The sequence below is a fragment of the Macaca mulatta genome, chromosome 11 (assembly GCF_049350105.2).
Source record: "Macaca mulatta isolate MMU2019108-1 chromosome 11, T2T-MMU8v2.0, whole genome shotgun sequence".
Classification (NCBI taxonomy): domain Eukaryota; kingdom Metazoa; phylum Chordata; class Mammalia; order Primates; family Cercopithecidae; genus Macaca; species Macaca mulatta.
The window spans coordinates 29,252,924-29,269,385 of NC_133416.1; the positions used below are offsets into that span (position 1 = coordinate 29,252,924).

A 16,462-nucleotide genomic window follows, 5' to 3' on the forward strand; every position below is an offset into this window, starting at 1 on the left:
ACAAGGTAAGATCATGGGAGTTGTTGAGTTTTCTCTTTGCCATATTTTTCAGAGAATCTTTACACTAACCAGCAGCAACCATCTAAATAATTAAAACAGAATAACCTAGTGGTAACCATGTGATGAGACTATATATGCTTGATTTTATTCTCCACATTTGTCTATATTTTCCAACTTTTTCAAGGAACAGAGTTATTTTTAGGAGAAAAAACTTTAAGAACATATCATGTAAGAAAAGTCAACAACAGGCCAGGGTGCGGTGGCTCATACCTGTAATCCCAGCACTCTGGGAGGCCGAGGCAGGAGGATCACCTGAGGTCAGGAGTTCGAGAGCAGCCTGGCCAACATGGTGAAACCCCATCTCTACTAAAAGTACAAAAAATTAGCTGGGCGTGGTGGCAGGTACATGTAATCCCAGCTACTCCGGAGGATCGGGCAAGAGCCTGGGCAACAAGTGTGAAACTCCATCTCAAAAAAAAAAAAAAAAAAAAAAGTCAATAACAAAATATGGTACCCATCTTATGCCTTATACACATTATTTAATGTGTACTGTGTTTACAATAGATTGATCAAAGACTCACAAATCTGGAAGGAACTTCAAGCCATTACTCCGTCCAGTTATTATTATTCCTAAATGATTCATCTGTTGCAGTCTTTATTTTATTTTTGAGACTGAGTTTCACTGTTGTTGCCCAGGCTGGAGTACAATGGTGTGATCTCAGCTCACCGCAATCTCCACCTCCTGGGTTCAAGCAATTCTTCTGCCTCAGCTTCCCAAGTAGCTGGAATTACAGGTGTCCACCACGCCTGGCTAATTTTTTTTTTTTTTTGTATTATTAGTAGAGATGGGGTTTCACCATGTTGGCCAGGGTGGTCTCAAACTCCTGACCTCAGGTGATCCACCCGCCTAAGCCTCCCAGAGTGCTGGGATTACAGGCGTGAGCCACCGTGCCCGACCCTGTTGCAGTCTTACAGACCACCACAGTTAGAAAAATGCTTGCTAACAGATTCAAACTTTACAACTAAAGTTAAAACCATCCTCTTTCATTTAGTTTATTTATCTCATGATATACTGCAAACAGGCAGTATGATGATTAAGAACTCAGTATCTATGGTGAAAAAGGGGTTTGAAATCTAGCTGTATAATGTACTATATGTGTAATATTAGGTATTCACATTAGTATATTACTTTTATCATTCATAAACTGAGGATAATTATTCCAAAAGTTTGTGAAGATAAAATGAAATATGTACTTAGCACAGTGCCTGACACATGATTCATTAAATGCAAGCCATCATCTCTGCTCATCTTCTCTTCTCTCAACTAGCTAACTCATATCAGAGTGATTGCTTTAGAACTTGTTTCAAATTGAAACATACTTGTATGGCAATTTCCATGGAAATTTTCATTGATCTTTAATTTGGGGGAGATTTCCTTGTTTAAATTAAATGTCTAAATTAAGGGCCAGGTGTGGTGGCACACACCTGAATCCTAGCACTTTGGGAGGCTGAGGCAGGAAGATTGCTTGAGCTCATGAATCTGCAACCAGCCTGGGCAACATAGTGAGAGCCTGTCTCTACAAAAACAAACAAACAAAAATTTAAAAATTTAAAAATTTAGCCGGGTGTAGTGGCGCATGACTGTAGTCCCAACTACTCTGGAGGCTGAGGTGGGAGGATCACTTGAGCCTGGGAGGTTGAGGCTGCAGTGAGCCATGACTATGCCACTGCACTCCAGCCTGGGCAACAGAGTGAGACCCTGTCTTAAAAAATAAAAACAAAACAACAACAACAACAAAAAGAGGTTCCTTTGGAGTAACTACAAAGTTTACAGAAACATTAGTTGGACAAGGTGCAACCAGTTTATCTGTCACTAAATATGACCTGCTTCAAGTAACATAGATGCTGACATGTGCTCTGCATTCTGAATCTCAGAAACCTGAGACCATGTCACACCCAGGTAAGCAATTCTATCATCATGGAATGGTAACGCTGATGGAACTTGATGCTGTTTGAAATTCAGTAGAAACAGATCTCCCTACTAGTTAGGACTTACACTGTTAATCAATCCCATTAAATATGCAACAGTACTTAGATGTCACTTTCAAATAGTCTTTCTGTTTATCAGGTGATTGCACTACTCTATCTTGATTCATTTTTTTTCAGTAGCATGATACACCTCTTCTTTCCAACTTAATGCTCCCCACAATATCTAGAGCCACCTGCCTTTGCTATATTGCATCATAGCCCCATTTTTGTGATGTTATCTCATCTTGCTCAGAAAACACCAAAATGTATCTATGCAGAGCTTGAAATGTTTTGTAGTTTGAGATTTAAATGTTAATTGAAATTTGAGCACTAGTTTGTTACTATGATTCTGTTCCATTATGTAACTAACATGCACCATTATGTAACTTGTATGTACTGATCTTTAAAACTTTTCCTGGGCCAGGCGTGGTGGCTCACGCCTGTAATCCCAGCATTTTGGGAGGCCGAGGCAGGCGGATCACGAGGTCAGATCGAGACCATCCTGGCTAACACGGTGAAACCCCGTCTCTACTAACAATACAAAAAAATAAAAAAATAAAAAAAAAATAGCCGGGCGTGGTGGCGGGCACCTGCAGTCCCAACTACTCAGGAGGCTGAGGCAGGAGAATGGCATGAACCAGGGAGGCAGAGCTTGCAGTGAACCAAGATTGCGCCACCGCACTCCAGCCTGGGAGACAGAGCGAGACTCCGTCTCAAAAAAAACCTCAAAAAACAAAAAAACGAAACTTTTCCTGTTCAATTTTTAACGAACAAACAAAAAAATCAGTTTTAAGAATTTAGGCTCTTTGCCAAAATATTGTTTTTCTGAAGTCCCCTAAACCAGATTTGATTAGTTGGTAATACTAATATCTTTGTGTGTGTGTGTGTGTGTGTGTATATCTTTGTGTGTGTGTGTATATATATATATCTTTGTGTATATAAATGTATCTTTGTGTGTGTATACAGAGAGAGAGAGAGAGACAGAGAGGAGATCAATAGAAGTGTTCCTACTTCCCTATGTAAAACTAAGGGAGGAAACAAGTTAACCATCAAGACAACCTTAAGCATTTAAATAAATAGTAGTATTTATTGAAATGTATTTCTTGTTCGCTTCTTCTAGGTCAACCCAACACATTTCCAACAGTTGTTAATTCAATCCAATTGATAACAGCAACTGTTGGGCACACATTTCATTTCCCAATCCCTCCTGACACGTTTTATGACCAGGAAGATGGCAACTCAACTCACTTGACCCTGGAAATAAAATCAGCAAATGAGTATCCTTCGGGCCCAGAAAGCTGTGATTCATCAAATACTGTATGGGTATCCCCTAGAACTGGATTTCCAATACTCCCCTCAGGAATTTCTTCTCTGTGCCACTGATTCCGGGGGCCTGGTTGCTCAGATGCCTTTGACTATTGAACTGAAACTGCCCAGAAATACTCCCTGCCACGCTTACACTCTGCGCACAAAAAACAGTTTCTACTCATTCCTTAAAAGGAGAGAGAGGATTGGTTTATTTTTTGCTAAACTCACTGACTGACTAAACTCTAGTAACCCTGAACAGATTGTATTAATTACTCTGAGATCAGGGTCTACTATTATATCCTGGTATAACAGGGCCTTATGTTTAGTCAACAGCAGTTCTCTGAAACGGTGTCCTAACAAAGAAATCCAGGAAACAATGTTTAAACTAAGGAGGCCTGATGGAAATGTCCATCCCAACTTTGTATATACTGCGCTGCCAGAATACAAAATTGGCACAGTTGAGAACATCACATATAGTGGAATCTGCCTTACTCTGGAGCTAGACAATGGGGTTAACTGGAAACAGCATTGTAGCTTCATCTAACACAGAAAATAGTCCCTGGATTAGAAATGTTCTCATGGCCTTGCTGCTAAGTACGGTCTACTAGTTGTGGTAGCGGCAGCAGCAAGTGTAGCTTACCATTTCCGTAAGAGTTGTCGGACTTTTCTTGTTCCTCAGTCCCTGGTGTTTCAAGGAAGAATGCTAACAAGTAACACCGCCCAAGAAATGGATGTGCTAAGGCCCCGAAAGCCACCCATTCTGGAGTGTGAAGTTCCACCTTCCCCTCAGTTATGGCGAGGGTTACCACTGTCTTCTCAACATCAAGCTTACAGAGAAAATGTGATCGCTGGCATGGAAACAAGAGCAGATATTTCTCCTACCTCCAAAATATCAACCCCTATTTCATTATGAAATGGATCTCATTAGTCAGAGGAAGAGTAAATAAATTTGTCATCAGAAATCTAAATGCATCAACTACTGTTCAAGAAATAGGACTAATCAATATGGAAATTAGGTAAAATCAACAATCAGATTGTCAAAAGATAAGCAATAATTTGTCCTCTGTGTTAATTGTATTAACATACTCCCAGTGAATTCTAATCAGTTATTTCCCCTTGAAAGCCTAGTCAATTGTATCAGTTATATCCCCTTGAAAGCCTGGATATCAATTATAAATTGGTGGCCATCACCCAGGCCACCACTACCATAAACAATTCATGTAATGATTCATCCATTATGGTCAGCAATGCCACCACTGGCAATCCCATCTCCAAATGTGAGAAGTGCTATAAACCACCAGTGCAAGGCACTCATTACAACCCTCCACATAAAGGCATGATTAATTTAACAACAATAAATACACGAATAGGTTGATGTCCTACTATGTATGGGCAAAAAATTATGGAATCTTTACCTCTTCGTTGTATTTTACTTTTCGCTTACAAACAAGCTCATGCCACTGTTCTAAAAATCCACACACTGGATGATATAAAAAGACTACCAAAAAATAACAAAACTTCTCTCAATTCTCTTCTACCAAGCTACCACAACAGGCAAGAGCATTTTTTGTTACCGTATTTCTGAAACAGCTGACAACATTCATCATCCTCTACTTTTAACTTCATTCATGTAACATTTTAATTGTTACAATTGTTTCTATTCCCACCATTCCATGGAAATGGCCTTTTGGAAGTCATTACCAGCATCTTGGTTGGCATATCCAAATGCACTGTTTTAACTGTGTCTTCTGAACATCTCTGCAGCTCCCGTGGCAGTTTATGCCCACCTCTTTGACCTTTTTTTTCCCTCTTCTGTCCCTTTAAACTTGATCCCCAAGGCCTGTTCTTGAACTTGGTAAGTACACAAACTTAAGGTGATTATTTTAAAGTAAGACAATATTTTCTTTTTAATCTTCTAATCTAAAGAGTTTATTGTTTACTACCCCATTTCTTACTAAGAAATTATAGGGGCACTTAATATCACCTTTTCTCCTTTGGGTCTTTTCACTTTCAACTGATTCAAAACAGCTGTGGAATTAATTTAAAATGTTACAAATAAGAAAATTTCTAATTAAACACTAAATTAAATTTGTACCTTTCTTTAGGAGGAACTTGTTTCAATATACACAAGCTGCTAAATTTAGTTTCTATTGAATATTCAGACAGGATATAAAGACAAACATACATATTGTACCATAACAAATTGCCAATATTCAATATACTTTGCATATAAAAATGGTAATTTCATTATTCAAGCTAAGATGTTCATTTTAATCACTGAGATAGAAATCTCGATGAAATCAAACATCTTAAGAATAAATTCAGATCCTGGAATCTCCTAAATTAAGTCTAATGCTTCCCATCATTATGATACGGAAATTTTTAGATTTGCTCACATTTAGCAGCACCTCTGTAACAAAATTACCATTTGGATGCTTTTGTTCTCCACATATGTGAAATTACGCTAATGATTTTAATTGAAATGTGCCAGAAATAACAAAGCAAATAACTCAGTGCTTCATAAAACAATCTTAAAGTACTGTAAATTGTTTTGCTCTAAGAGCACCTTAGTTCACTGTAAAGAATGCCAGTACTAAAGAATTCAAATAATTGATGGTCCTCCAAAACCAAGCTGTGTATTGTTCAAGCTGATTCTTAATTCTTACCCAAAGCATTAACGTCAATGTTCGTATTAATAATTCTATGCAAGTTGTAATGATGGTTGCACGTCCATATGGTGATTTTGAACAATATTCCAATACACTGGAATTTTCTGGAGAAAAATCTCACTGTATTTATGATTGTGTGTAATCGTTTGTCAAACATACCATGTGATAGTAAGAGTGCTGTAAAAATTTTGCCTTATAGTTATAAAAATAACTTCAGTCAGTAGAATGTTTTAATATAACTGAAAGTACATATATTCTCTGTTAGTGTAACTTTGATTCCCACAATCATTAAGTCTGGACTTAAGATTCCAGTATAGATGAGTGCTATGGTTTCCATGCTCTTATCAAAACTCGTGTCGAAACTTCATTGCCATCGTAACAGTATGAAGAGGTGGGATCTTTAAGAGATGATTAGTCTATGAGAGCTCCCATTCATGGATACATTAATGCCATTATCACAGGACTGGGTTAATTGTTGCAGGGGTGGGTTCCTGATAAAAGAATGGAGTTTGGCCCAATTTCCTCTCTCTGTCTCTCATGCTCACCCGCCCAACTGCCATGTAATGACACAGCACAAGGGCCTTCACCAGGAGTGGCCCCTTGATCTTGGACTTCCCAGCTTCTAGAACTTTGAGCTAAATAAATTTATTTCCTTTATAATTTACCCAGTCTGTGATATTGTTAAAGCAGCAGAAAATGGAATAAAACCATGAGTGATAAGTATTTTATAATTTACATTTTGTCCACTTCTCTTGATTAATTAAATCCTCAATATGAACCATCTCTGGAGGGTGAAGTGGGTGTCCAAAGAACATCTGGTTAATCCTGCAGAATTGTTAGCTGGAGAGGCCAGGTATGGTGGTTCATGCCTGTAATCCCAGCACTTTGGGAGGCCAAGGCGGGCAGATCACGAGGTCAGGAGATCGAGACCATCCTGGCTAACACGGTGAAACCCTGTCCCTACTAAAAATACAGAAAATAAGCTAGGCATGGTGGTGGGCACCTCTAGTCTCAGTTACTTGGGAGGCTGAGGCAGGAGAATGGCATGAACCCAGGAGGGGGAGCTTGCAGTGAGCTGAGATTGCGCTACTGCACTCCAGCCTGGGCGACAAAGCGAGACTCCATCTCAAAAAAAAATAATAATAATAATAATTGTTAGCTGGAGAGCCTATCAATCAACAATATGGAGTAATATAGAAAGCTACTGGCACAGTTAGAAATTCAGCCATAGAAATAGTCTCCCAGTCGGTAGAGCAAAGTAACAGGAGTTAATAAATAGTATATACAAATGGAGGCTGAAAAGTAGATATGACTGTCAACCAGTAGCATGGCCTTAGACCATGAAAAAGGAAGGAACATAAACTCAGAGTAAAACAAGATCCCAGTCTTTGAAGATGGGTTGTGAAGGAAAGAACTCTGGATCAAGAAATAAACCAGGGACCCCAAATGAAAGAAATGGACAGCACAAGATGAAAACTGTATAACAAGAATAAGATATAAAAGATCAGAGCAAGATGGCCGAATAGGAACAGCTCCGGTCTGCAGCTTCCAGTGAGACCAATGCAGAAGGCGGGTGATTTCTGCATTTCCAGCTGAGGTACCTGGTTCATCTCATTGGGACTGGTTAGACAGTGGGTACAGCCCATGGAAGGTGAGCAGAAGCAGGTTGGGGCACTGCCTCACCTGGGAAGTGCCAGGGGTCGAGGAACTCCCTCCCTTAGCCAAGGGAAGCTGTGAGGGACCCTGCCATGAGGACAGTGCTATCTGGCCCAGATTCTATGTTTTTCCCACGGTCTTCGCAGTCCACAGACCAGGAGATTCCCTCAGATGCCTACGCCACCAGGGCCCTGGGTTACAAGCACAAAACTGGGCGGCTGTTTGGGCAGACCCTGAGCTAGTTACAGGAGGTTATTTTCATACCCCAGTGTCACCTGGAATGCCAGCAAAACAGAACCATTCACTTCCCTGGAAAAGGGGCTAAAGCCAGGGAGCCAAGTGGTTTAGCTCAGCGAATCCTGTCCCCACGGAGCACAGCAAGCTAAGATCCACTGGTTTGAAATTCTCGCTGCCAATACAGCAGTCTGAAATCGACCTGGGATGCTGAAGCTAGGTGCAGGGAGGGGCGTCTGTCATTCCTGAGGCTTGACTAGGCGGTTTTCCCCTCACAGTATAAACAAAGCTGCCTGAAGTTCGAACTGGGCAGAGTCTACCTCAGCTCCGCAAAGCCACTGTAGCCAGACTGCTTCTCTAGATTCCTCCTCTCTGGGCAGGACATCTCTGAAAGAAAGGCAGCAGCCCCATTTAGGGGCTTATAGATAAGACTTCCATCTCCCTGGGACAGAGCACCTGGGAGAAGGGGCAGCTGTGGGCACAGCTTCAGTAGACTTAAAGGTTCCTGCTTGCCGGCCCTGAAGAGAGCAGAGGTTCTCCCAGCACAGTGCTCAAGCTCTGCTAAGGGACAGACTGCCTCCTCAAGCTGGTCCCTGACACCTATGACTCCTCACCAGGAGACATCTCCTAGCAGGGGTCAACAGACACCTCATACAGGAGAGCTCCAACTGGTATGTGGTGGGTAGCCCTCTGGGACAAAGCTTCTAGAGGTAGGAGCAGGCAGCAATCTTTGCTGTTCTGCAGCCTGCATTGGTGATACCCAGGCAAACAGGGTCTGGAGTGAACCCCCAGCAAACTCCAGCAGACCCGCAGCAGAGAGGCCTGTTAGAAGGAAAACAAACAAACAGAAAGCAATAGCATCAACATCAACAAAAAGGATGACTACCCAAAAACTCCACCCAAAGGTTACCAACAGCAAAGACCAAAGGTAGATAAATCCACGAAGATAAGGAAAAATCAGCACAAAAAGGATGAAAATTCCAAAAACCAGAATGCCTCTTCTCCTCCAAAGGATCACAACTCCTCGCCAGCAAGGACACAAAACTGGATGGAGAATGAGTTTGATGAACTGACAGAAGTAGGCTTCAGAAGGTGGGTAATAACAAACTACTCCAAGCTAAAGGAGCATTTCTAACCTAATGCAAAAAAGCTAAGAACCCTGATAAAAGGTTAGAGGAACTGCCAACTAGAATAACCAGTTTAGAGAAGAACATAAATCACCTGATGGAGCTGAAAAATACAGCACAAGAACTTTGTGAAGCATACACAAGTATCAATAGCCGAATCGATCAAGCAGAAGAAAGGATATCAGAGACTGAAGATCAACTTAATGAAATAAAGTACGAAGACAAGATGAGAGAAAAAAGAATGAAAAGGAAAAATCAAACCCTCCAAGAAATATGAGACTATGTGAAAAGACCAAACCTCTGTTTGATTGGTGTACCTGAAAGTGATAGGGAGAATGGAACCAAGTTGGAAAACACACTTCAGGATATTATTCCAGAGAACTTCCCCAACCTAGCAAGACAGGCCAACATTCAAATTCAGGAAACACAAAGAACATCACAAAGATACTCATTGAGAAGAACAACCCCAAGACACATAATCATCAGATTCACCAAGGTTGAAATGAAGGAAAAAATGTTAAGGGCAGCCAGAGAGAAAGGTCGGGTTACCCACAAAGGGAAGCACATCAGACTAACAGTGGATCTCTCCACAGAAACCCTACAAGCCAGAAGAGAGTGGGGGCCAATATTCAACATTCTTTAAGAAAAGAATTTTCAAACCAGAATTTCATATCCAGCCAAACTGAGCTTCATAAGTGAAGAAGAAATAAAACCCTTTACAGACAAGCAAAAGCTGAGGGATTCTGTCACCACCAGTGGGCCTGCCTTACAAGACATCCTGAAAGAAGCACTAAACATGGAAAGGAAAAAACTGGTACCAGCCACTGTAAAAACAAATCAAATTGTAAAGACCATCAACACTATGAAGAAACTGCATCAACTAATGGGCAAAATAACCAGCTAGCATCATAATGGAAGGATCAGATTCACACATAACAATATTAACCTTGAAAGTAAACGGGCTAAATGCCCCAAATAAAAGACACAGACTGGCAAATTGGATAAAGAGTCAGGACCCTTCAGTGTGCTGTATTCAGGAGACCCATCTCACATGCAGACACACATAGGCTCAAAATAAAGGGATGAAGGAAGATTTACCAAGCAAATGGAAAGCAAAAAAGAGCAGGGGTTGCAATCCTAGTCCCTGATAAAATAGACTTTAAACCAATAAAGATCAAAAAAGAAAAAGGACACTACATAATGGTGGTAAAGGGATCAATGCAATAAGAAGAGCTAACTATCCTAAATATATATGCATCTAATACAGGGGCACCCAGATTTATAAAGCAAGTTCTCAGACACCCACGAAGATACTTAAGACTCCCACACAATAATAGTGGGAGACTTTAACACCCCACTGTCAACATTAGACAGATCAACAAGACAGAAAATTAACAAGGATATTCAGGACTTGAACTCAGCTCTGGACCAACTGGACCTAATAGACATCTACAAGACTCTCCACCTCAAATCAACAGAATATACATTATTCTCAGCACCATATCACACTTATTCTAAAACTGACCACATAATTGGCAGTAAAACACTCCTCAGCAAATGCAAAAGAATGGAAATCGTAACAAACAGTCTCTCAGACCACAGTGCAATCAAATTGGAACTCAGGATTAAGAAAGTCACTCAAAACCGCACAGCTACACGGAAACTGAACAACTTGCTCCTGAATGACTACTGGGTACATAACAAAATTAAGGCAGAAATAAATAAGTTCTTTGAAACCAATGAGAACGAAGACAGAATGTACCAGAATCTCTGGGACACAGCTAAAGCAGTGTTTGGAAGAAAATTTAAAGGACTAAATGCCCACAAGAAAAAGCAGGAAAGATCTAGAATCGACACCCTAACATCACAATTAAAAGAACTACAGAAGCAAAAACAAATTCAAAAGCTAGCAGAAGATAAGAAATAACTAAGATCAGAGCAGAACTGAAGGAGACAGAGACATGAAAAACTCTTCAAAAAATGAATGAATCCAGGAGGTGGTTTTTTGAAAAGATCAACAAAATTGATAGACCGCTAGCCAGACTAATAAAGAAGAAAAGAGAGAAGAATCCAACAGACACAATAAAAAATGATAAAGGGGAACCACTGATCCCACAGAAATACAAACTACCATCAGAGAATACTATAAACACCTCTATCCAAATAAACTAGAAAATCTAGAAAAAATGGAAAAATTCCTAAACACATACACCCTCCCAAGACTAAACCAGGAAGAAGTTGAATCCCTGAATAGTCCAATAAGCTCTGAAATTAAGGCAGTAATTAATAGCCTACCAACCAAAAAAAGCCCAGGACCAGATGGATTCACAGCTGAATCCTACTATAGAGAGGAGCTGGTAACATTCCTTCTGAAACTATTCCAAACAACAGAAAAAGAGGGACTCCTCCCTAACTCATTTTATGAAGCCAGCATCATCCTGATACTGAAACCTGGCAGAGACACAACAAAAAAAGAAAATTTCAGGCCAATATCCCTGCTGAACATCGATGTGCAAATCCTCAATAAAACACTGGCAAACCGAATCCAGCAGCATATTAAAAAGCTTATTCACCACAATCAAGTCGACTTCATCCCTGGGATGCAAGGCTGGTTCAACATATGCATATCAATAAATGTAATCCATCACATAAACAGAACTAATGACAAAAACCATGATTATTTCAATAGATGCAGAAAAGGCCTTTGTTAAATTCAACACCCCTTCATGCTAAAAACACTCAATAAAGTAGGTATTGATGGAATCTACCTGAAAATTAATAGGAGCTATTTATGACAAACCCACAGTCCATGTTATACTGAATGTAAGCTGGAAGCATTCCCTTTGAGATCTGGTACAAGACAAGGATGCCCTCTCTCACCACTCCTATTCAACACAGTATTAGAAGTTCTGGCCAGGGCAATCGGACAAGAGAAAGAAATAAAGTGTATTCAAATAGGAAGAGAGAAAGTCAAATTATCTCTGCAAATTACATGACTGTATATTTAAAAAACCCCATCGTCTCAGCCCCAAAACTCCTTAAGCTGATAGGCAACTTCAGCAAAGTCTCAGGATACAAAGTAAATGTGCGAAAACCACAAACATTCCTAAACACCAATAACAGACAAACAGAAAGCCAAAGCATGAGCAAACTCCCATTCACAGTTGCTACAAAGCAAATAAATTACCTAGGAATACAACTTACAAGGGATATGAAGGACCTCTTCAAGAAGAACTACAAACTACTGCTCAAGGAAATAAGAGAGGACACAAATAAATGGAAAAACATTTCATGCTCATGGACAGGAAGAATCAATATTGTGAAAATGGCCACACCTCCTAAAGTAATTTGATTCAATGCTATTCCCATCAAGCTACCACTGATTTTCTTCACAGAATTAGAAAAAAACTACTTTAAATTTCATATGGAACCAAAAAAGAGGCCGTATGGCCAAGACAATCCTAAGTAAAAAGAACAAAGCTGGAGGCGTCACGCTACCTGACTTCAGACTATATTACAAGGCTACAGTAACCAAAATAGCATGGTACTGGTACCAAAACAGATATATAGACCAACAGAACAGAGGCCTCAGAAATAACACCACACATCTACAACCATCTGATCTTTGACACACCTGACACAAACAAACAATGGGGAAAGGATTCTCTATTTAATAAATGGTGCTAGGAGAACTGGCAAGCCATATGCAGAAAACTGAAACTAGACCCCTTCCTTATACCTTATACAAAAATTAACTCAAGATGGATTAAAGATTTAAACATAAGAAGAAAAACCATAAAAACCCTAGAGGAAAACCAAGGCAATACTATTCAGGACATAGGCATGGGCAAGGACTTCATGACTAAAACATCAAAAGCAATGGCAACAAAAGCCAAAACTGACAAATGGGATCTAACTAAAGAGCTTCTGCACAGCAAAAGAAACTACATCAGAGTGAACGGGCAACCTACAGAATGGGAGAAAGTTTTTGCAATCTATCCATTAAACAAAGGGCTAATATACAGAATCTACAAGGAACTTAAAACAAATTTACAAGAAAAAAAACAACCCCATCAAAAAGTGGGCGAAGAGTATGAATAGACATTTCACAAAAGAAGACATTTATGTGGCCAACAAACATATGAAAAAAAGCTCATGATCACTGGTCATTAGAGAAATGCGAATCAAAACCACAATGAGATACCATCTCACACCAGTTAGAATGTCGATCATTGAAAGTCAGGAAATAACAGATGCTAGAGAGGATGTAGAGAAATAGGAACACTTTTACACTGTTGGTGGGAGTGTAAATTAGTTCAACCATTGTGGAAGACAGTGTGGCAATTCCTCAAGGATCTAGAACCAGAAATACCATTTGACTCAGCAATCCCATTACTGGGTATACACCCAAAGGATTAAAAATCATTCTACTATAAAGACACATGCACACATATGTTTATCACAGCACTATTCACTATAGTAAAGACTTGGAACCAACCCAAATGCCCATCAATGTTAGACTGGATAAAGAAAACGTGGCACATATACACCATGGAATACTATGCAGCCAGAAAAAAGGATGAGTTCTGTCCTTTGCAGGGACATGGATGAAGCTGGAAACCATCCATGGTTTCCAGGAACAGAAAATCAAATACTGCATGTCCTCACACTTAAGTAGGAGCTGAACAATGAGAACATATGGGCACAGGGAGGGGAACATCACACACCGGGACCTATTGGCGGGGTGGGGGACAAGGGGAGGGATAAGATAAGGAGAAATACCTAATACAGATGACAAGTTGATGGGTGCAGCAAACCACCATGGCACATGTATACCTATGTAACAAACCTGCACGTTCTGGACATGTATCCCAGAACTTAAAGTAAAATAAATAAATAAATAAGTAAATAAATAAATAAATATAAGGTCAGAGCCCATTCAAATGTAAATATGATCTATTAATTAGCTACTGAGATACAGTTCCTTAAACCCCACAAGTCTAAGATGCTAATTAGGCCTGGCCCTGCCTGTGTATGGTTTGTGTCAATGTATATCTAAACACAGTGGAATTGAGTAAAAGTAGCTCTATCTTAGGGAAGAGGGCTGAGAATGAGACAGGAGTCGATAAAGGAGAGTAATGTCAATTTCACCAGGCTGACCTGGAAGGCTGCTGAACCCCTGTGTAAAGACCAGTTGTTTTTTTCAGTTGAAAATACTGAGTCTGTATAAAGAGCTTCCTTTCTCTAATAAACACTCAAGGAAAAAAATGGCAAACTTACAATTAGCATTTAACATTGAAATCACCTACCTCTTGTAACATGTTATAAACCTCTAGATGAAGAAGCACAGGAAAAAGGCCCAAGAAACATGTAACATATAACCATGACATTTCTGAGAAATGAGACTAAGATTCATCCAGAGATAAAAACAACCTAGTAACTTTCCTTGCTTCTAAATCTGTGAAGTGATTTCCTTTATGCTTCTCTTTCAGTAAGAAAAGCAAATGGATGGAAAATATTTGGCAGAAAAACGTAAAGAGTAAAACTACCCAATACTAGTATATATCAAATTACACAACCTAACTGAAAACTCTACTTTTAAATGGATTAAGAACACATATGCAAAATAACTTAAAACAAAATAAAAACAATGTTCTTTTTTAGAAAAGCACAATATACGATGCAGCTTAATAGGAAAGATTTTATATTAAGTATTGCAAATCTTAAACTCTCATCAAATTTTTAAAAATTCCTACAGGTTGTTTTCAGTCATTAAGTGACTAATGTATTTTCTAAAGGAATTCTCAAATGTTTTGCATTTCAAATATTTTAATAGTTTTATTTGGCAAAGAGAAGCCTAAGAATTTTTTTAAAAACATTTCCAGAGAGAACACTTTATACCATAAAATAAACTTGTATAATTTGGGAGGGCAAATCATCTCAAATGTATATTTTTGAATTATGTGCCAATTTTATAATTAGTACAAAAACGATAGTTGAAATATTTTAAAAATGTAAAAACCAGTCCAGGCAACATAACTATACAATCTCGCTGTAAAAGTACTTATATCGAATTCCACCCAAAATATTTTTGCAATACACTAAATTTAGTTCTTCAAGTCACTCTTCACTGCCGGCTGGCTTTTCCATTTTCTGTTGTCTCCATCCTGAAAATAGGAGGAAAAAATGAGTTGATAAAATAAATATTCATTAACATTTTTGTCTCCTTAATTATCTACCTTTCACATGAAACTTAAAATAATACATTCACAGAACAGAACATCAGCATTTTAGGAAAAGACTAACGATAGGGTTCCTCTAGCTAAGCCAGCTTCATTTTACAGTGAAAATTGAGGCCCTGAGAGACCAAGTGACTTTCCCAAGGTCACATGTCAAAGGCTACTGTTTTTTGTTTGTTTGTTTGACTATACCACACTCTCCCTTTCCAAGCAAAACTAAGGAAAAAATCTCTACGATTTAGTCAGAATTTACTTCCTTTTGCACTAAATAAATGTATTTCTACCAACAAATTTTTAAAGAGGATTTCTTCTGAAAAAAAAAAAATCAAAATAATCAGATCTGAGATTTATTTTATTATAATCAATATTCTTAATATTGTATTCCTTAATAGGAAAACATTTCCCTGTTATTATACAGAGATTGGTATTATATCCTAAGTGGTATAATTTTTCCCTCTATAATGTTTACTAAGCATTGAAAAGAAATGCTCTAAGGAGTAAATACTTTCAGGGTTACAATCAATATAATTGAGCCTTTTACAAGCAAAAATCAAAGAGGTTAATTTTTTCTCCTTATGGGGAACATGTATTAGTTCATAATATTAGTAATAAAAAATTGCTGATTATTACAAATAAGCAATGTTTGTTAAGGTACTGTACAGGCAATTGACAAAACCAATTTTGACAATAAATAACACAAACCCATTTTCCTCTTTAAGATGTTGATACAGTTCAGCTCTGTTATTAACAGAGTTCAAACGTCCAGCAAATTCCTGATGTTTTCTGGAATTGGCAGTATTGATTCTATTACTCCACAAGGATAATAAGGACACTGGCCCTGGTGTTATATTTAAAAGGAGAGAGAGAAAAAAAAGATAGAATAATTTACTACTTCCGAATTTACAAATTTACACTTACCTTTAATTCTGTTGTTCATTTGACACAATTAAGGTAGTTAATTCTGTAGTTCATTTTACACAATTAAGGCAATCATTTTCCTCTTATTCTGAAATTAATGTGTTTCAGGGTCCCCAAGAGCAACCACTAGTTCAGTGATTGATAGAAGGACTCAAATGACTACATGTAAAGTTATACTCCTGGTTAAGAATGATTACAGCAATACAGTAAGGAGACACAGCCAGGTTGGTAAGCAGAAGAATCACATGAGGTGGAGACTGGCAGAATCCATTTGTAGGCTTCC

General features: G+C 38.7%; 1 protein-coding gene across 8 annotated transcripts in view; it reads right to left on the reverse strand.

Moving 5' to 3' along the window:
• Positions 1-14,833: 14,833 nt before the first annotated feature.
• INTS13 (integrator complex subunit 13) overlaps positions 14,834-16,462 on the reverse strand; it is a 33,724-nt gene continuing 32,095 nt past the window's right edge. For all 8 annotated transcript variants that reach the window (XM_077953754.1, XM_077953753.1, XM_015151324.3 and 5 more), the window contains 2 exons: positions 15,964-16,099; positions 14,834-15,189 (listed from right to left, as the gene is read on the reverse strand). In XM_077953754.1, the coding sequence (XP_077809880.1) occupies positions 15,150-15,189; positions 15,964-16,099 (176 nt within the window). In that variant the 3' untranslated portion in view covers positions 14,834-15,149. The remainder of the gene's footprint in view (positions 15,190-15,963; positions 16,100-16,462) is intronic.